Source organism: Pelmatolapia mariae, linkage group LG6 (genome assembly GCF_036321145.2).
Source record: "Pelmatolapia mariae isolate MD_Pm_ZW linkage group LG6, Pm_UMD_F_2, whole genome shotgun sequence".
Taxonomy (NCBI): domain Eukaryota; kingdom Metazoa; phylum Chordata; class Actinopteri; order Cichliformes; family Cichlidae; genus Pelmatolapia; species Pelmatolapia mariae.
In genome coordinates this window covers 27350136-27371006 of record NC_086232.1, presented here as the reverse complement: position 1 = coordinate 27371006, position 20871 = coordinate 27350136, and the positions used below count along the sequence as shown (strand labels likewise).

General features: G+C 39.6%; 3 protein-coding genes across 3 annotated transcripts; 2 read left to right on the top strand and 1 right to left on the bottom strand.

Annotated features, from left to right (window-relative positions):
- The first annotated feature begins 4202 nt into the window (after positions 1-4202).
- On the top strand, positions 4203-9228 carry rnf11a (ring finger protein 11a). The gene is made up of 3 exons (XM_063476461.1): positions 4203-4622; positions 6203-6375; positions 7562-9228. The coding sequence occupies exons 1-3, from the start codon at positions 4506-4508 to the stop codon at positions 7731-7733; spliced, it is 462 nt and encodes a 153-aa protein (XP_063332531.1). The 5' UTR covers positions 4203-4505; the 3' UTR covers positions 7734-9228.
- A 1637-nt stretch (positions 9229-10865) lies between these two features.
- On the bottom strand, positions 10866-13271 carry LOC134628619 (heme oxygenase-like). The gene is made up of 6 exons (XM_063475339.1): positions 13177-13271; positions 12969-13025; positions 12516-12627; positions 12203-12418; positions 11831-12103; positions 10866-11712 (listed from the first exon to the last, which is right to left on the bottom strand). The coding sequence occupies exons 2-6, from the start codon at positions 13016-13018 to the stop codon at positions 11521-11523; spliced, it is 843 nt and encodes a 280-aa protein (XP_063331409.1). The 5' UTR covers positions 13019-13025; positions 13177-13271; the 3' UTR covers positions 10866-11520.
- A 4156-nt stretch (positions 13272-17427) lies between these two features.
- LOC134628618 (HMG box-containing protein 4-like) lies at positions 17428-19932 on the top strand. The gene is made up of 5 exons (XM_063475338.1): positions 17428-17511; positions 17649-17705; positions 17803-18174; positions 18974-19096; positions 19756-19932. The coding sequence occupies exons 3-5, from the start codon at positions 17818-17820 to the stop codon at positions 19798-19800; spliced, it is 525 nt and encodes a 174-aa protein (XP_063331408.1). The 5' UTR covers positions 17428-17511; positions 17649-17705; positions 17803-17817; the 3' UTR covers positions 19801-19932.
- Positions 19933-20871: the final 939 nt, after the last annotated feature.

The following is a 20871-nucleotide window of genomic DNA, read 5'->3' as shown; positions in this document are numbered from 1 at the left end:
CGCCAAAGCACTTGCAAACTCCAAAACAGTTGCAAACGCCAAAGCACTTGCAAACTCCAAAGCACATGCAAACTCCAAAACATAACGGAAGTGCTCCGGGACGCTAGGGGCGGTGTTGAGCTTTTGTTACCTAGTAACTACACAAGCCATGAAGTACCAATGACCGTCGCGCTTCCCAGGTTGCCTAGCAACCATGATACTAACCACTGGAAACGAGTCATACAACTTTGTTTGACAGAAATGAAGGAGAACATATTTTGTTCATTTGTTTGTTTGTTTCTACAAGAGCTTTGTGTGATTTGATAAGTATCTGAGGCTGAGACCACAGGACAGTAAAACATGATTTTTGGGCTTCATTTCTGTACTGAACAGTCATTTAAGATTAGTTAATAAATAACAATTTGCTAATGTTGTTTATGAGACTAAAGTCATATCACATTGGTAATGTAAATATAATATGGCCAATATAATAGTTATTATATTGATCATTATTAGCTATTGCGGCAGTTAACATGAACTCTGTGTTAAATACTGAGCTTACAGATTCAAGTTGCAGTTATTTATGTCTTATCACCTTAAATCTTCACTCAAAGACAAGTATCTTTGACAGTGCATATATATATATATATATATATATATATATATATATATATATATATATAGATAGGTGTATCATATATAAGAGACAAATGTTGGTGCTTCAGTATGTTGGCATTACTAAATTTGGCTCAATGCTTACATATGTGTGTAAAAAGCAAATGTATGAACTGTGATAACTGTTTCTGATAAAATGAAGAGTAGACTGATATATTAAATATTCCTTTATTGGGTGAGAAAATCAGACCATGTCATAACTGCTTTAAGTCATACAGAATAGATATCAGGGCCTTAAACAGGCTGACTTCTGCTAAATGGGTCATATTGGGCAGAAAGTAAACAAACACATAACATCCTTATAGAATATGGTGTAACACTATAGATCAACTTACCTCAGAATATATAAAGCATATAAACAATCACAGCAACATGATGCAACAAACACAGCAGTACTACTAATCCAAAATACTCAAAGCTTCATAGAACTGAAACAAACATTTATTTTTAGCTCCATTCTGCTGCTGATACATACTTTAGGTTTCTGAATATTAAACTTGTTGCTGCCTTTCATAGTGTGTAACTTGAAGGCCCTGAGTACTTTCTCCCACATGATAATATTATTTGAAAAATACCTAATAAGACTGATTCAGGACAGACATTAGTGATGTTAAACTTTCCTAGCAGTCCTTCACAAACAGGGAACAGTCTGTCTATTCTCTCCATCTGTCAGCTGCTGCTGGCTCTTCCTCCTCCTCCTCTTCCTCACACACTGCTGAGTTTGCCCTGGTGGATCATCAGGGGTGCAAAGCCTCACAGATGATGTGCAGCAGTGGGTCCCTCAGTCTGTCCTCATTCTGGACACTTGCAGTTGTCACACATGGAAATCAAATGTGTGATAAGCTGCAGGATTCAAACACAAGTGTAACTTAAAAACACATGTTCATACTTTTATTCCACAATCAGAGAGAAAGAAACAGATAGAGCGTGCAGGACAGACAGACAGGTGACAGTCTCAGGTGTATGCACTGCTACAAAACGGCACAGAGAAGGAAGATTTAGTGTTTGTGTTATTACGAGTGCTGAACAAGAAGAGTTCCCAGATGGTACAGTGGACACGTGTGACTCCTGTGATTAAAGCATCTTTCTTTCAGCTTAACGAGTGAACCGTCAGCTCGTTCAAACACACGTTAAAGTCCGTTTGGCTCGACACCACCGAACAGAGGCAGCAATATAACATAGCTAACATTAACAGTGCAGTGGATCCTGCTTGTGCCGTGATATTCAGGACTGCAAACCGAGCAGCATCACTGACTTTCAGCTTGTTGTGTTTGTGGATTTATGACTGACTTTAATTATCCATGAAATCCTCACATTCTCTGTAAGACTAAGGTCGACTAATATTTTTAAGTAAAGGCTTTAAAACCAAGCTAATGTCACATAACTTTCCCAACATGTGGCCAACAGTAATGTTTTAATGATCTTCATTATAAAAATATTTGCGCATAAATAAGTGACATAATATTCAGCACTTACTTCTGAAAGTTTACTCTTCGGCCGCTCCGCTTCCGCCGTTTTTTCGGCAAAATTATCCACACCACCGCCGCACTATGAAATCTGGGGTATGTTGGGCCATGAAGGCTTCACCGACCCATCCTTAAAATTCAGGGAAATTAAGGACCGCATTTGAGGGCCGCAGTTGGAGCAGCCTTTGAATTAGGACAGCCTTCGTCGTGTCACTGTGACGTAATCGGCCTTAAAATGCGGCCTACAGCCCAAATCCGGTACTTCATGGTTTGTGTAGTTACTAGCTAACAAAAGCTCAACACTGCCCCTAGCGTCCTGGAGCACTTCCGTTGTGTTTTGGGGTTTGCATGTGCTTTTGAGTTTGCAAGTGTTTTGGAGTTTGCAAGTGTTTTGGAGTTTGCATGTGCTTTTGAGTTTGCAAGTGTTTTGGAGTTTGCATGTGCTTTTGAGTTTGCAAGTGTTTTGGAGTTTGCAAGTGTTTTGTAGTTTGCATGTGCTTTTGAGTTTGCAAGTGTTTTGGAGTTTGCAAGTGCTTTTGAGTTTGCAAGTGTTTTGGAGTTTGCAAGTGCTTTGGAGTTTGCAAGTGTTTTGTAGTTTGCAAGTGTTTTGTAGTTTGCATGTGCTTTTGAGTTTGCAAGTGTTTTGGAGTTTGCAAGTGCTTTTGAGTTTGCAAGTGTTTTGGAGTTTGCAAGTGTTTTGTAGTTTGCAAGTGTTTTGTAGTTTGCATGTGCTTTTGAGTTTGCAAGTGTTTTGGAGTTTGCAAGTGCTTTGGAGTTTGCAAGTGTTTTGGAGTTTGCAAGTGTTTTGTAGTTTGCATGTGCTTTTGAGTTTGCAAGTGTTTTGGAGTTTGCAAGTGCTTTTGAGTTTGCAAGTGTTTTGGAGTTTGCAAGTGCTTTTGAGTTTGCAAGTGTTTTGGAGTTTGCAAGTGCTTTTGAGTTTGCAAGTGTTTTGGAGTTTGCAAGTGTTTTGTAGTTTGCATGTGCTTTTGAGTTTGCAAGTGTTTTGTAGTTTGCATGTGCTTTTGAGTTTGCAAGTGTTTTGGAGTTTGCAAGTGCTTTTGAGTTTGCAAGTGTTTTGGAGTTTGCAAGTGCTTTGGAGTTTGCAAGTGTTTTGTAGTTTGCAAGTGTTTTGGAGTTTGTACGTGCTTTGCCTCTAGGGGCCACCGTAGATGGCAATGTTGTTCATGATTTATATTTTACTCTAAATTGTAAAACTATTTTATTTGTTATTCTCTCTGTAGAGCATGTACAAAAGGGTGTAACTATTGCACTGTGTTCTGTGCATTAGATCTTCAGCTCTGCCACTTCCAGCTCAGCTTCCTGTCTTTTTGTTACTGCTACCATCTCTAAGCTATGCATCACTGCAGGTCTCACTACCATCTTGTAAACCTTCCCTTTCGTTTCACTTTGCTGCTATCCCTCTGCTACAAATCACCCTGACAATCATCTTCACCTGCCCCACTCTGCCCGTGCAATCTTCTTGACCTCTCCTGTGCACTGTCCACTGCTTTGGATGATCCCCCAGGTATCTCAACTACCTTTACTACCTCTGCTCCTTGCATGTTCACTTTTCCACCTGTTTTCCTCTTATTAGCACAAATGTATTCTGTCTGGCTTCTGTTGTTGTTCATTCCTCTTCTCTTCAATGTATATATCCACCTCTCCGGCCTCTCTTTCACTCGCTCCATACTGTCACTACAGATCATGTCGTGTGCAAACATCATAGTACACAGAGACTCCTGCCTGACCTCATCTGTCAACATGTCCATCACCACTGCAACCAAGAAAGGGTTTAGATCACCGATGCAATCCCACCCTAACCTTAAGCTTTGACATCACTCCTACTGCACACCTTACCACTGTCCTCATCCATGTCCTGCACCACCCTCACATACTTCTCTGCCACTCTTGACTTCCTTATACAGTACCACAGCTCCGATCTTGGTATACTAACATATGCTTTCTGTAGATCCACAAAGACACAGTGCAACTCTTGACCTTGTCTATAATTCTCCATCAACACTTACAGCAAAGCTCGCATCTCGACTTTTAATTTGAAGCTTTTACCGGAAGTTTGGTGTTTAGAAAACTTCCTGGTGATATAGTTCCGGCTCGTATTTCTTGTAAACACAGCGTACGGTCGGAAACACAGAATTGTTGTCGATGATACAGTTAGAATTTGTGTCGCCAGTTGTTATTAAAGCCACGGTATCGCTCAGTGTTGGGCGTTTATCGCGTCCGAACGAGCTGCGGCGCTTCTCTGTAAATAAGGCTCCCCGCCGAATGACAGCTGTCAGCTAAAAGCTAGCCAAGCTAACGTTTAGAGAGAGCGCCGAGTCTGTCAGCATTAGAAAGAAGTGACAGTCTCATGGTGGTCTCATTTCAATGGGGAACTGTCTATTTTCACAAGGTGCGGATGACCTGTCGCTGCTGAACGACTCCGAGGGAGGCAGTCTGCCCGGAGAGCCCCCGCCGCCATACCAAGAGCAGCCCGGGTCTCAGGTGAAATACAGCCCGGGGAGTCCAGAGCGTCCAGAGCATGACAATTTAATGCCCCTACCCTTAAGTCTAATTAGTTGTGGAGACTGTTTACTGTTATGTTAATTTGGAAGCTGAAGTTTGTGCAGCGCAGCTTTCAGAATCAGATTGCACCATGCAGAATTTAAGCTTGAATAAAGTAAATACCACCGTCAAATTACTTCTACAAGCTTTTAGAAACACAGTCATAATTTGTGTTCGGGTCTTATATTATTTTGAAAAAAGGATAACACATTGTACAGGGTATACGCATAATTTGTAATATGACAATCTTTATCTCGATCCTAAAACATTGGTTCTTTTATCTAGTTCATGTCATCAGCTTATTATCAAGAAAACCAGGAACGTCTTGCTGAGAGATGACGGTACAAACCTTTGCACCACTTTGTCACGGATATACAAGTCAGGCTGAAACTTGCCTAAATGTATTTAGGGCTTTTTAACATTTAACTTTATAAATAAGTAAACATAAAAAAATACCTATTTTTTGTGTTTGGTGTCTCCTAATAGTGGACCTGAAAATCTAGAAAATATGCAAACACATTATAATGCTTGGAAATGTACACTCACTGGACACTTTATTAGGTACACCTTATTAGTACTGGGTTGGACCTACTTTTGCTTTCAGAACTGCCTTAAGTCTTTGTGGCATCCAGGTGCTGGAAACATTCCTCAGATATGTTGGTTCATATTGACATGATAGCATCACACAGTTGTTGCAGATTTGTCGGCTGCACATCCATGATGGGACTTGCCTGTTCCACCGCATCTGGTGCTCTATTGGATTGAGGTCTGATGACTGTGGAGGCCATGTGAGTACAGAGAACTTTTGATCAAGAAAGCGGTTTGAGATGAATTAAACTTTGAGGCAAATTACACTGAGGTCATTAAAGGATGGACCTGGTCAGCAACAATACTCAGGTAGGCTGTGGTGTTTAAATTATGCCAAGGGCTCTGACATTGACAAGATATTGTGACCCAGAGAACTGTGGCTCAATGGATATTTTCTCTTTTTCAGACCATTCTCTGTAAACCCTAGAGATGATTGTATGGGAAAATTTCAGTAGATCAGCAGTTTCTGAAGTGCTCAGACCTGCCTGTTACCAACAAATATGCCACATTCAAAGTAATGTGAAAGGCTGATTGAATATTTGCATTAATGAGCAGTTAAACAGGTGTACCTCATAAAGTGACTGGTGAGCGTATATGCACTTTTTGGCCCTCAAAATTGTAAAGATGGTTAGCTTGCAGTCCAGTAATCAGCGCTAGAGGGTTCATTCATTTAGATTGTACCTGTAGAGACAGAGTTTGCTTTTGCTGAGTGTTTCAGTCTTGGAAATCTAAAACATAAGGAACTCTGATATACAGGTGTATCATATTTTAATTTCAAATTTTAATTTAAACGTCAAATGAAGATTGATGTTTAAAACACAGGGAAATAAATAAAATATCTTTTTCTGGTCCCAGGTTTTCGGATGCCACTGGAAATGTAAAATCACCCTTTCAAAGATGACACGAGTTGTCTTCTTTTCATTTATTTCAAGGAGCGCACTCAGGCTGTGCCAGTGTACCATCCCACCCCAGGTGAGAGCCGTCTGGCCAGTCAGCTGACTGAGGAGGAGCAAGTCCGCATCGCACAGCGCATAGGACTCATCCAGCATCTTCCCAAAGGCATCTTTGATCCAGGCTCTGACGCCTCTGAGAAGAAAGTTAAAGAGTGAGTTTTAAATGGTGGCACTCTCATTAACAGACACTGAAACTCATAACATTTGTTTCAATTTACATGGGGGGATTTTTTCCCCCCCATTTGATCCTTTAAGAGTTCAGTAATTTGTGAAATGCAGTTACTAATAGTTTATTCAGAAATCTTTGAATAGTTCCACTGTCCAAAAACACAAAGCTATCGCATCTTGATGCATGCTCAATCATCCAGGTAAGGAAATCCCAAAAAGTTGATTCTGTTCATCTGGACGTAGCATTTTCAGTGGGAGAAACATTTCGTCACTCATCTAAGGCTAGCCACTCATCTAGGCCACACTAGCCCGGATAGATTTGAAAACAGCGTTTTCGTCTGAAAACGCTCCGCGTCCACACTAGCGTTTTCAGTAGTTTTCACAGAGTTGTGCGTCCACATTGAAACGGACGAAAACGCTTACGTTCCAGTTCTGCGCATGCGTGAAACGCAAGAAGATTCGACCTGCCTCATTTCTGTCTGCCGCTTATTTACTTTCCGGCTCTTTGAAACGTTGCGGCAGAATGTTGAGGAAAAGCACCGAGTTTTTTAAATGGGCTAACAATGAGGTGGAGTTGTTGCTGCAAGTAACATAAAAGTACAAAGTTGCAAAAGTGAGTGAGAGTTAAACAATTTGAAGAAAAGCTATCTGGAGCATGTACAGACTGATATTAATCTTTAATAGGGCTGTCAAAATTCAGAGCAAAGCAGCAATCACAGCAGTGTAAGATGGTGAAAAATATACCCTTAGGCCCCCTTCTCGATTCAGAGATGGTCTTTCACTTTTCACGTAAATTGCCTCCTTGACTCCTCTCACAAACTAGCATTCCTCCTTTTCCGGGATGTGTACATCCCTATCATTGAAAGAGAGGCTACTGGCCTGTAAGTGTACATAGACTGCTGAGTCCTGGCCTGACGAGTTAGCTCTTCTGTAGGGACCAAGAATTGGGCCCCCCGGCGCAAACAGAATAATATAGTATAAGTTGTTAAGTGCCAGGAGCATTGCTGTGATTTATACATTGGGGAAACAAAACAACCTCTGGCTAAGGCGATGGCACAGCACAGAAGATGAGTTATCGTATGAGTTATTGATTGTATTTTGAGATGCTTTTTTTGTAATATATCAAAGTCTGCGGGTATTGGTAAATCCTTTCACTTTTTTCCCCTCCAGATGTGTCATCTGCATGTTGGATTTTGAATATGGCGACCCCATTCGGTTTTTGCCCTGCCTTCACATCTACCACGTGGACTGCATCGACCCATGGCTGATGCGTTCCTTCACCTGCCCCTCCTGCATGGAGCCCGTAGATGCAGCCCTGCTGTCTACTTACGAAACCAACTGAGCGGCCCTTGGTGGCTGCTTCTGCCTAAAAGTAATGCACCTTTTTAGCCAAAACTGTCATAGCTGTTCCAACAGATAGAAGAGGGGATGTGGCATGATGCAGATGTTTGTTGGGTGCTTGTTAATACACACAAGTAAACAACTGTGTCGTACAACACATTCTGTAGGCCTGAAATGCACCTAGTCAGACTTGGAAAGCATGCTTTGGCAGAAGGAAGATGTGCCAAATACAACAAATGAAGGAGCTGTACAAGTAGCAAAATATTACTCCACAGTAATTTCACTTTCATATGACTTACACTTATTTTTGCCTTTGTGTAATTTGCACCCTCTTTCAAGATGTGTGATGTGTAACATGTTCTCTAAATGGAGGAAATGCATAATTGTTTTGATCAAGTGGCAATCATTGTCAGAATTTCCAGTGAACACATGAAGTGAAGTAACTGCACTCTCCAAGTAAACTTGTGGTCTTGAATGTCACTGAAACACAATACTCTCTACTGAAAAGCATACATCAGTATACATAAAACTTAAATCACACTTTCCTGAAGCTATGCCATGAGATAATATGGTGTCAGTTCAGCTTTTGAGCATATTTTGAAAATTACTCCAGTTTTATTTTAGCTGCTTTGACTATATGTGAATGTTTCTGTTGCTTTCCCACATGAATCCTCAGCTTTTGCTTTGCCTTAAGTTTGTACTCTTAACCCGTAGTTTGTCCTTTACAGTCAATAACAAAGACACAATATAGCGTGCAATCACCCTTAAAGCACCTTGAGATAAGATGTCTGTCACCTGATACTGTGTAGCTTGTAGATTTCGATAATGGTGTTTTTTCTATGTGTGTATGTTTGCATTTTAAGGGGATGTTGGATAGAGATCGTCATGTCAAACTAACATCGAGTTAACCCCCTCAGTTGTGAAATGTAATGTAGTTTCCGCTCCTTTTCTTGTTTGAAGCTTTTGGATTGTGCGCCGAATGCCTTCTAAATGAGCAAGTGATGCATTTCCAAAGCTTCCACGTCTGGTAATGGAATGTGATTTTTATGCTTTTGGTGTTGGACATGTGCTGTCAGTTAACGTTGCATAATACACAAAGATGTGAAATGGCAAAAACAGAAGCTACAGCAGTAGAAAGGAATGTATCTTCAATGTAAAGCATGATTTCAGTTGTTAAACATTGACAGTATGAGTGTAAAAGGAAATTTGTGATTTACTGTGCACATACTGTGCCTTTTAAGGTTGAGGTAAGCCAATTTCCTGTGAAGTACAATCATTTATGACATTACTTTTGTTTTTCTTTAGTTGTCCTCTAGGAGGAGGCAGATACCAGCAATGTAGTGATTTGTGTCACAATGAAACAGGCCTAGGATGAAGCCAGAAATGTGATCTGGCTGCTGTTAACAATCAACAGTCATTCTGTCTTTTGATTTATGACTTGTGCTATGAGTGCACAGGTTTTAGGAAATCCATGAAACCACAATAAAAGTGGATACCAAATCTTATACAAGTGTGATGTTTTGTTTCTGCATTAAATATTGTATTGAAACACATTCTCAACCTCTCAGCTGGAGAGGATAGTGGGTTAGAACTTAAGGAACAGACAAAACTAACTTTAATTTATCATGTTTTATATAAATCTTTAGATTCCTTAAGGAACAAAGCATGTATTTATCTCAAACACCATTGCATACGACTGCGTTATAGTCTTCTGTGTTTAACTGAGCACTAAAATAATTTGTTTCCATAAATGACTGATTCGTATTGATAACAGTTAAGCCCACTGAGTATAGACAGTGTGCAACTCTAACACAAAGTGCTCAAGATGTTAAAACTTGACAGTTAATTCCTGAAGTGGATTGGCTGTCTGTGCCTTTACATGAAAAGCTTCAAAGAATGTGTCGTCAGTGTCACAGATCAGAATGAGTCAGCCCTCATTTCTTTGTGTTTTCTTAGAAAAACAGGAAATGCATAAACATAACTGCAAATCAAGTACAGTCAGATAGAAACCGTCAGTACAATTATTATGAGCTTGGAAGTTAATATTGGTATGATCACCTTTATTCTTCAACATAATCTGAACTCAGATATCTTGTCATTTCTCCTAGTCTTCAGGAATAGTTCTTTAGGCTTCTTGAAGGATATTCAAAGCTCTTCTGTTTTTTATCTTAGCTGTCCACGGTACTTTAACAATGTTGAGGTCTGGCCTGTGGGGAGGCCAATCCAAGAGTGACAGTTCCACTGTGTATTTTTCTACATAGTGCGTTTGCATTGTTTTGCTGATTATAGTGCTGAAAAATGAAGCCGTTGCCAATTAGATGCTTTTCAGACAGTATTACATGGCAGATCAACGTCTGACAGCACTTTGCTCTGTTCATAAATTCATCGGTTTTTACAAGATCCTCAAAGCCACTGGTTGAAATGTAGCCCCAAACCATGAAAGAGCGCCACTGATCACTCATCACTTCTTAAAACCTGATTGCTACTGATTGTCATTCCAGTTTTTGTGTACTTTGACATACCTCAGTCTTTTCACTTTGTTTTCCTTCCTTAGGAATGGCTTCTTCACAGCCACCCTTGCACTGAGACCATTTCTAATGAGGCTTTGGTGAGCAGCAGATGGATCAACTGAAATTCCAGATATATCTCTTATGTCCCATGTGAGGCCTGCATGAGTTTCTTCCTGTTTCTTCAGGACATGGCATTTATATGCTGTTCATTTGCTGTAGATAGTTTTTTTCATCGCGCTATTTCTTCTTTTGTCTTCCACTTGTCTCGTTTCCTCACATTGTTTATAGACACATTTCACACCATGCCGAGATACATCAAGTTTTTTTTTAAGGAAATCGGAACAAATTGGTTTCTTTATTAAGTTGTCTTTACATATAGACACAAAACTGGTTTGTTAGTTAGTCACCCATTTATGCTTGAATGATCCATGGATGAAAAAGAAACTATTTGGGTATGAAAACTGGACTGCAGCCAACGTCCAAAGAAAAACGCAAAAACACCTTTAGAAAGTAGAAATCTATCACTCAGGATCACTTTAAAAAAGACAATTTTGTTTAATCGTTATCAGGCAAAATTATTTATGTTTTAAACAAACAGTTTAAACATATCACTTTGGGCTGAGTAAAACTGAAATAAGATTTGTTTTTTAGCTTGCAACATTTGTTAAGCAGATGTTAGCCTGATGGAGGCATAAACTCTTAAGCGTGCTGTGGGTGGCTTGCCAGCAAGTGAGTTTATTTAGTGTTTAAATCATATAAAAAGGACTTGCTCCCCGCATCCAAACTCTTGTATGACTAAGAGCCAAATGAACAGCAGGCATGTAGTCGGGTGCCAGAACATTAGTGGACATGTCCACCAGCTGGACCCTCAACATCAGCAGAGTAATGCTCATTACTAGAATGAACTTCATGATCACTGTACTAAAGGAGAAAAATTTCACAATACAGTACGATAGAGATATTTTCTTTCTGCACAATATTTTATTAAAAGGTTCATAAATATTTACAGTATTTAAAGCACACATATTGCACATTTTCAACCACACTGGATATCAGTGCAACAGATTCAGAATCTATTACACTTATTGCACGTATGTGTGAGTGTGAATGGTTCCTATGGATAAATTACATAAATGTTACACAGTATTTTGTGATCTGTACACGTTTTTAAAATCTTACAGTTATAATCAGGTGGGGATTTTTCTGCTTTTAGGTTTACAGTACCAAAGCAAACCTCAACAGCAACACTTCATTATGCAGTATTTCTTGAGTTTCTTTCTATAAAGCGTACATTCCCACACTGACAGTAGCCAGAGCCACAAACAGTCCCAGGACCATCCTGAGCAACGAAGAAGTGTAAATGTTTTCTGACATGTGGAGTGTGTTCGCCTTTACTGGCTTGGACTGTGTTATCGAGCTCTGCAGGTTGTTGTCAGAGACAGTCAGCATCTTCTGTAAATCTTCAAAGACCTGTAACACAAACAACAGAGCATCTATCAGCTAAATATCAGTAAGTGTAAGATGGAGCTAATCTAAGGTTCAGCTGCCCTCTGAGTGGCACTTTTGCTTTACAGTCACACCTTCTTACCTGAATGTTGAACTCAAAGGCCCTGACAGCCTCCTCCAGCACACCGTTCCTCTCCTCCTCTGTCAGCTCCACACTGTTCATTCGGCTGCGATAGAGCTGTTTGAACAGGTTGGGGCTGGACACCCCAGGGAAGGCAAAGAAGGACAGACCATCACCATTTTTCAGATCCATGGACTTCTGAGCGATCCGACCAAGAACCTGTCCCCCAGACAGGTCACCCAGATACCGGGTGTAAGCATGGGCAAGCAGGAATTCAGGGTTTTCTTTGCCAATCTAAAAAATGGTAACGGAGTTATCAAGAGCGTTAATTGACCATCACCTAGAAGAGATAGAAACATGCATTTGATTCATGGAAGATTAAATAAAACATACCTGTCTGAGCCTGTGGCTGTATCTTTTAGTGGCTGCAGGAATGACAATCTTCTCTCTCCAATCCTGACCATAGAAGTATTCCAGATCATTTTCAATGGACTTCAGCCTGGCCAGTTCAGCAGGAAAGTAAATAGGTGCGACGCTCGGATGGTCCGAGTTCCTGTCCATCTCTTCCTCCAAAGCCTGGTAGATCTCATACAGCGAACACAGGAGGAGCTGAAGAAGAAGAGACACAAAGCCATTAGATCTTGGTATCGACCCCCACAAAAGTAAGATTATTTAAACAATTGTGCTGTCCTTTTTTAAATATTACCTTATATTGCGGAAGCGTGACCTTTCCCCTCTGGAAGCTCAGCATCAGTTCTGTGTTTTCTGCTCTAACGTGACTCTCCTTAGTCACTTTTTTTATTTGTTCAGACAAGTCCCTGAGAAAAGAAATTGATCACAATTAGAAGAGAAAACCAACATTTAATGTATTGCAGCTAAGGAAAAGGCAGTGACACAAGGCTAAGAGCAGTAATCATTAGAAAACATGTAGGGCAAATATGTGCATCCAAAGTAAACTTTCATTATGAAAACATATTGTGATTAGAAATGTTTATGTAGCTCATAAACTTCCCAAACATATTCTGCTACTTGAGATATGTGTTGGATGTCACAGAGCTGACTGAAAACTAAATCTATCCCAAGACATTGAAAAAAAAGTGTGCATGGAGCAGAAAAGAAGATTTAGATTCTTAATAAAATCACAGCAGCTCAGTCTAACCTGTCAGTCATCTGCTCTGCTGCTGTATGTGTCTTCTTCTCGGTTTCCATTGTGCCCCTGAAAAAACAGTAAAGGACAGTAAAGATGTCAGAAAGGTACTTTAACAGAGTATAAATCCTTTTCTGGTATGGTGAGAAGACTGTGGATTAAGAGATATAAATCTACAAAAGGTTGTCAAATTTAAAGTATGATATTTCGTTTGACTCACCAGTAAGAATGAAGTCTGATCTGTGTCCTTAGTTTCTCTCTGGATGTCCAGTGCAGTTGTGTGCTCTGCTGGCTTTCACACTTCTCTTTATACGATCCGCTTCAGTCTCCTCCTCCCACCACCAGCTCAACACAAACAGGAACTCAGCCTCAACAAAAAAACTGGGCTAAACATGACACGGCAACTTCAGCAACAATAGTAGGAGGGGACCAGGAGTTAACATGATACGGCAACTTTGAGAATAGCACGGAAAACTGCTGAGGGAAGGACTACCAGAGTGTGAGGAGGGAGTTCCCTGGAAAACCAGGGGGAGGGCTGAGCGCTAAACATGATGCTGCAACTTCAGATTCCAAAGTAGAGCCACACAGGGGAGGAGGAGCTGAGGCTAAGCATGACAGTGTGAGTTTGCGAAGCTGTGAGAGAGGAAGTGTTTAAACAGTGACTAATGCTGTGCATTTAATCAAAAACAAGAGCAGGTTTGTCATATGACACAAGTCTATCAACATTGAGTGACAAAGCGCAGGAGTATTTTTGACAAACAAGAGTAGATACTGTTGATTTTGTCCATGTAAACAATAGTAAAAAGCTACTGATATCATCTTTACACACAAAAGTTAAGCCCAAAGCTTATTTTTGACTAGCTTAAAATAAAACAAAACTTTTAAAATTATTTCTTCCACAATATGTCATCCATGAGTGACTGTGACATGCAGAAACTTTAGTAAACTAACCGCAACCAAAGATATGTAATATCTGAGCATTATACACAGATGTGACCAATTCATACTGATTCAGAGGCTACTAATATGCTCCTGTAAACAGCCTCTACCCTTCTGGGAAGTCTTCACCCTTGATTACCCAATAGTGCAAGTATCTAAAAGAGATTATAATCTGCAGAAATCTTTCATCATCCACTAAAAGAGCATCATTGCTTTCATATTTTATCAAACACTCATAACACAGTCATGTTTTTTCCCCACTCCATAGCAATGGTTTGTTTTTATGGCAATTCATGATTCAAATTACAACTGAGAGCATTTAAAACTAAATTTTTGGGTGGAGTGCATCCTACCTCACCCCCCTTGGAACTGTTACTTAGAAATCTTTGCATGGGGATTTGCAGTCTGGCAGAGCTCTACTGCAGTGCAACATTAAAAGAAGTCAGCAAAGTGTTCCTAATTTTAATTTTCCTCAGAAGCTGCTTGAAGGAGTAAAGGTCAGAGATCTTGAACTACAGGAACAAAACTGGAACCGCACTACTGTCCAATCTAGTTTAATTCGAGTTTATTTATAGAGCCATCTTGAGGCAAGGGAAACAGAAAACCGCTTCACTCTGAGTAGCTCTTCCAGCGAAACAATTCCCAGCCTCTACGTGGTTGGCAGTATACTTAAACTTTTGGTCTTTTCTAAAGAACGATTATTATCATACATTCACTTTAAGTGAAAATAAGGTATCTTTGTCATATGGGTGTCTACATAGCTTTGGCTAAAAACTGCTAAAACCTATTATGTAAAGGCCTAAATAAAAATGGCATTTTAAAATACGTGACTACTTGAGACAAAGCGATGAAAAAATACCGCTACATCTGTTTTTTATCAAAACATTTCAATGCGTAATTATAACCTACATGGACAAAAAAAATAACATAAAAAAAGCATAACTCTATGTTATATATGATTTGAAAAATGTGTCACTAAACTACAGACTGCCGTGCATCTGCTCAGCCATCTGCAGGTATAAAATCACAAAGCTTCACTCGGGCTTAACGTGACTCAGCACAACGTAGTGGCCGACAGAGAGGGAGTGAGGGCGCTAAACGTGAGTCAGCAGGCTTTGCTTCACACGTATACGGCGTGTCAGAAAGGAAAGACTGTGAGTTTACCACAGGAAGTATGTGACAGAGCTGTTGTGTGTTTCATGTTACCGGACCAAAATCAGACATTTTCCTGAATTAACGATAGTTTGGGGTCAAACGTGGAAATAAAACCAAAGGAAGACAGACATCGATGTGAGACATGTTTGTGCTTGTTTTCTGCTCAGTCTTATCAGTTTGTATTTATTTTAGATAAAAAACCCCACAAGCTTCGAAAACCCCCTCTTTGGGCATAGTAGAAAGCCCACTGCTTAACTGCTACTATCAAAAACATTACATTAATGTTGAACTAGAGGACTTCAAAACAACTTGTTTTCCTCACTAGCTAGCAAACATGACTAGCGTCTAGCTAGCACTAGCCTTAGATCATTTATTTGCCTTGCACAGTCAGCAGTCTGCTGAAGGTGAGCTATTCATTTACTCGCCCAGGTGAGAATGTTTTATCTTCAGCAATTTAGACCCATAAACCTTAGACAGACGGCGAGTCCCTGCTGAAACCTTTTATTAGCTGCTGCAACCTTTTATTAGCTTTATCCAGCCTTCATGTTTGGTCAGACTAAACTTCAGAGCATATTCCATCTAAAATCCTCGCAGTAAACAGAAAGTATATGAAGTGGTCATTGAGTAAGCAGACTGTACAAGCTCAACTTTATCTCACATTACTGTGTTATCATGCAACTTCACTGTACTTAGAGTTCCTGCTGTCTGAATCATTGATCTCTCTTCTGTTGGTCTAGATGGATGGTGAAGCAGAAATAGTGAGTGGATGCACCCATAGAGAAAACAAAAGGTCATACAAAGACTTTTTGATGGATGTTGAGGACCTGGAGGAAGCAGGATCAGATGCAGAGGAACATAGCACCAAGATGCTTCACCAGGTGCACTATTCTGGGGATTTTTGAATCGTGTTTCTGCACTGAGTTGCAGTGCAGTGTATATTCCATTGCAGGGATGGTGTCTTTTTAACATCTTTGAATTTTAACTGTGCTACATTTTGTGCTACATTTTGTGTACTTTTAGATTTTTAGACTAATTACAGTTTGGTAATTGTTGTTTCAGTTAGTGCCTGGGCCCAAGCCTAGATAAATGGTATGTTAGATAAATCAAACATACAGATCATCAATAATACTGACATAACAGATCGGGTTAACAACAACCGCCTTCGGTGCTGTTGGCCAGCAGGGTTGCGGTGGAGACTGTGCTACTGTTGGCTGAAGGCAAGGGAAGAGGAAGGGCGAAGGAGTCTAAAGAGTCATCAAGAGAAAAGGAAAGGCCTGAATGTGGAGGTGAGAGTAGGGTCTTTAAATGTAGGGAGCTTGACTGGTAAAAGGAGAGAATGCAAAGTAAGAGAGGCAAGGATGATATGGTTTGGATGTGCAGAAGAGGGATAGCAGATATACTGGACAAAGGATATTGAGTATAGAGCTGCCAGGCAGGAAGAACAGAGAAAGACCACAGGGAAGATCCATGAATGCAGTGAAGGAGGATGCTAGAGACGGGGTGAGATGGTGCCAGATCATATATACTGTGGTGACCCCTAAAAGAAGTGGTCGAAAAAAGTGTTTCGCCTCAGCTGTCTATAAAACCATAAAACACAAAGATTGTTGCAATCAATTTTATGATTCGGATCTTGCTTTGTGATAACACTGGAGGAACGAAATGATATTTACATCAATGTCAGCATCAGTTAGGTGCTGGCTAAATGTTAAGATAATGTGAAGAAGAAAAACAGGGACGTTTATTTGAAGTAAGAAAGATTTCTTTGTGGTCCTGGCATAAAAGAGGGAATAAACAAATACAAATGTAGAATAAACAAAGAAAAAAAACTTTGGCTATGGACAAAATTGTCATTTTAATCATTTGTGTTGTTGCAGAATTTCACAATCATTGCACCCCAGTAACTTTAAACCACCGCTATGTTTGTTTTATAGTGTAACTCATGCGTTATACTGATATTTCTAACGAGTTAAAAGTCATGTAAGTGCTTGTAATTTCCCAGGAACAAAGTGGCTGCCTGAACAAGAACATACCACCTATTGGTAAGGCCTAAGCTTTTAAGATTAGCAGCTGTGTACATTACACTGTGATATTTTTGTTTCTGATGCAACTTTATTTGACATCTCTGTGTCTACAATGTCTAAGGTTGCAAAAGTAGGATGTTTTATTTAACAAACTTTATTATTTATCAGAAATGAATTTATAGCATGTTAATGCACATAAAATCCTGATTATCACAGTATTTCATAATATGTTAAAAGTATAAAAATAACAAGGTGGAAATGTACACTTTTGGCTTAACCTGGGAGTTATATGTTAATGCATTTGTTTATGATTCTTCTGTCCCCTAATTGCAGGTAGTAGTGGTATAGACCACGAACCTCATGGAGCAGACGTCTCAGGCTTCCTCCATGAATATCCAGTCTGTGTGTCACAGGACAGATGGACAGTGAGAGGAGAAGAGGTGATAGAACAGACACATCCAAATATTTTTCTTTTTACCCACTATGGTTACATTTTTTTCAAATCTTTATCTATCAAAACAAAAAACAGGACTTTATCCTTTTACTTCTAACCTTGTGGCTACTTCTCTCTTTCTAGCGTATCCAAGAAAACTTGTTGCATCCATGTTTTAATGCAGAGGGAAACATTAGTCTGGTAATGTTTTGTAATTTATGATTTATAGCCAAGTACTGTATATCTCCCAATCTCACATTTAATCATTACATTTTGTATTCCTTTCTTTTTCTTTCAGAGGAGTCCAGGTCCCATGATGGAGTACTTGGTGTATCTTAATAGCCAGCATTATGGGGCAGATTGTCCCAGTAACGGACCTGCCAGCCCCTCTGTCTCTCCAGTAGGCAACTGGCCTCATCACTCTACACCCATTCCTAGTTCACTGACAGCCATTTCTACTACTGTTAGCTCCACGATGACTAGCTTCATGACTGATTCATGTAGTCCCATTGGTTTTATATGTGGTGTCACCACTTCAGCCAAAGACCCTCTAATGTCCACCCCCAAGAGTCTCTGCTGCTCTGACCAGGATCCTGCCAGTGCTGCAGCTTACCTTCACCTCCTGGGAGAATCGTTATCCCTGATTGGACACCATCTCCAGGAGACAGATGTGAGTAGATTCAATTAAAAAAAAATCTTTTTATAAGACACTTAATGTCTTTTGTTCATCTCTCACATGTATTCTTCATCTTGCTTGTATAAATTCAGAAATGAGGGGCTAATAGTGGTCCCAGAACCAGAACTACTTTATATCTATGCTAATCAGAAGTAAACATAGAAGAGATTTTGATCTTAAACAGATACTGTGAAGGCCTCGATAGTTGGAGTGTATCCCAAGATAGTTGGCGGGAGTTAAAACATTATACAGTCCTACAACGTGGTGCTTTCTTTATCTTTTTCTGTCTATATTCCAAACTGATTCACAGAGGCCTGTTTTCACAAAGCGAGTTTAACATACCCAAGCTATCTTTCCCTTATCTAGATTAACTTGTTTTAACACTGGCAATCAGGATAAACGGTCACATGAGGCTGGTTATCAACTTGTTACGCTAACCTAGGGTGAAAAATGTTGGCAGTCTCTAACCAGTCACTATTATAGATAAGTGTACTGTCAGCAGAGTGACTCATTTTACAAAGGAAGATGAAACAATAGTGTGCGAAAAAATATCAAGAGGTTAAACTGACTGAAAAGCAATAAAGCTGCTGCAGACGAAGCAGTGCTCTAAGTGTGTGTGTGTGTGTGTGTGTGTGTGTGTGTGTGTGTGTGTGTGTGTGTTTGGGGGGTGGACTCTGTACAGATGTAGTATTAAAAGTTTGCTCATTACACGGTTTTGTCAAGACTACTGGAAAGCGTGCAACTTATTCATTGCACTATAGGGTGATACAGGGCTCTCTGTGCATCTCTGCAGAAAAAGGTGTGTATGTCGAGTAGTTTGTCTCTACTCTTGGACTCTCTATTGTGTGCTATGGCTCCACTTACCGGCCTCACTATGCACATACCAGAGCTGAGGAGCTGCACACAACACACACTGGTAAGCACTGCTGCCAATTTATGGTGCATACACATCATATCCTTTACATGTTGTTATGTGTACATGCTTTCACCTTGGTGAAATTATTGTAGTGAACTTCCAGTATATTGTTTGTTAAAGGAAAAATGCCTGCAGATTTATGCTTTACTTTGTTGACACAATGCCGCTGTTATGAATGAAACTTGTGGTATTAACAAAGTCCAATAACTCTAGCGGTACTTATCCTGTCAGTGTTTATTGTTCAGCATTGATTTATTTGTTGTTCCACTAATCAAGTCTGCTGTCAAAATGTACTGTTTGTACTATAATACCTATTCTAAACATCTCGAATTTGCACCTAACAAATGCCATTTAAGCCAAAGAGAAATATTTATCCAGGAGAGATTTAATCAAAAAAGGGAAAAACTCATTTCAAAAGGTTAAAAATAATACCAAGGAATAAAACTTAAATGTTTACAAACAACTGAAGCTACAGTGTAAACAACCATCCCATTCCATAGACTCAACGAAACTAAACAATGATGTCATGTCAGATGTCTGTTTTATTTGGACATGTGCTCCTAAATGCACTTTATTAGTATATCGTTGCAATCAGCATTTTTGCTTCCTCTTTCCTTGATTTTCTTTCCTTTGTGAATGCTTTTCTTGTTTGTTTAAAGGCCTCCACCTTGGATAACATTGCGTATGTGATGCCTGGCCTGTGAGTAAAAGGAGACCCCTACTGGCTCTCAACAGCAATGATAACCTGAAAAACATTTTTCTGTTAGTTGATACTTGAAAAGTAAGAGTTTTTCTGTTATGAGAATTTGCCTGCACTTTGAACTTTGAAGTGAACTTTTTTCAGAAGGACAATTTATTTGTTAATTACATATGTTAATTATGTTTAAAATGCAAATTAAATGCCTTGCATTAACTATTTGATTAGATAAGATTTTTGAACACTCCGCTTTTTAAATTAATTGAATAGTGATAGAGATGTCTTGTGTCCTTGGGAAACATTAGAAGTAGTGGGTAATTCACAGTAGAGATCAGGCATCACATATTTACATGCCTGGTAACTCAATAATAAATGTACATGAATACCATCTCATGTTTTGTTTATACAGTATGGGTATGTATAGTCAACTTAAATATTCTTACAAAATGCATATTGGTCTGACTTCTTGATGAGCACCCCCCCCCCCCCCCCCCCCAAAAAAAAACAACAATTAAAAAAAACAAAAAACAAGAGTAGCTTCTTGAAGAGCCCCAGTCTTAATTTTTTCATGAGCCTGTGGTCCTTAAAGTGTGGGTCATGGATCCACTGCAGTTGGGAGAGTATGTTGTTAGTGATTAAACAAAGTAGACACACTGTGTAGTATTGCTAAAGTTAAAAAAGAGCATCAGAATGGGGAAGAAATGTAATTTAAGTGACTTTGAATGTGGCATGGTTGTTGTCTGATAGCTTGGTCTGAATACTTCAAAAACTGCCAATCTACTGGCATTTTCATTCTCAACCGTCTGTAGGGTTTAAAGAGGTTGGTGAGAAAAAGAGAAACTATCCCGTGAGTGGTAGTAAACTGGGTAAAAATGCTTTGTTGATGCCAGAGAAAAAACTGGGTTCTTGAACATGACAATGAATTCATTGTACTTGGATGTCCTCTACAGTCACCAGGTCACAATTCAGTAGTCACAGCCTGGATGTGCAGCCAACAAATCTGCAGCAGCTGTACAATGCGATCATATCAATATCGACCAGAAACTATGAGGAATATTTCCAGCAACTTGTTGACTCT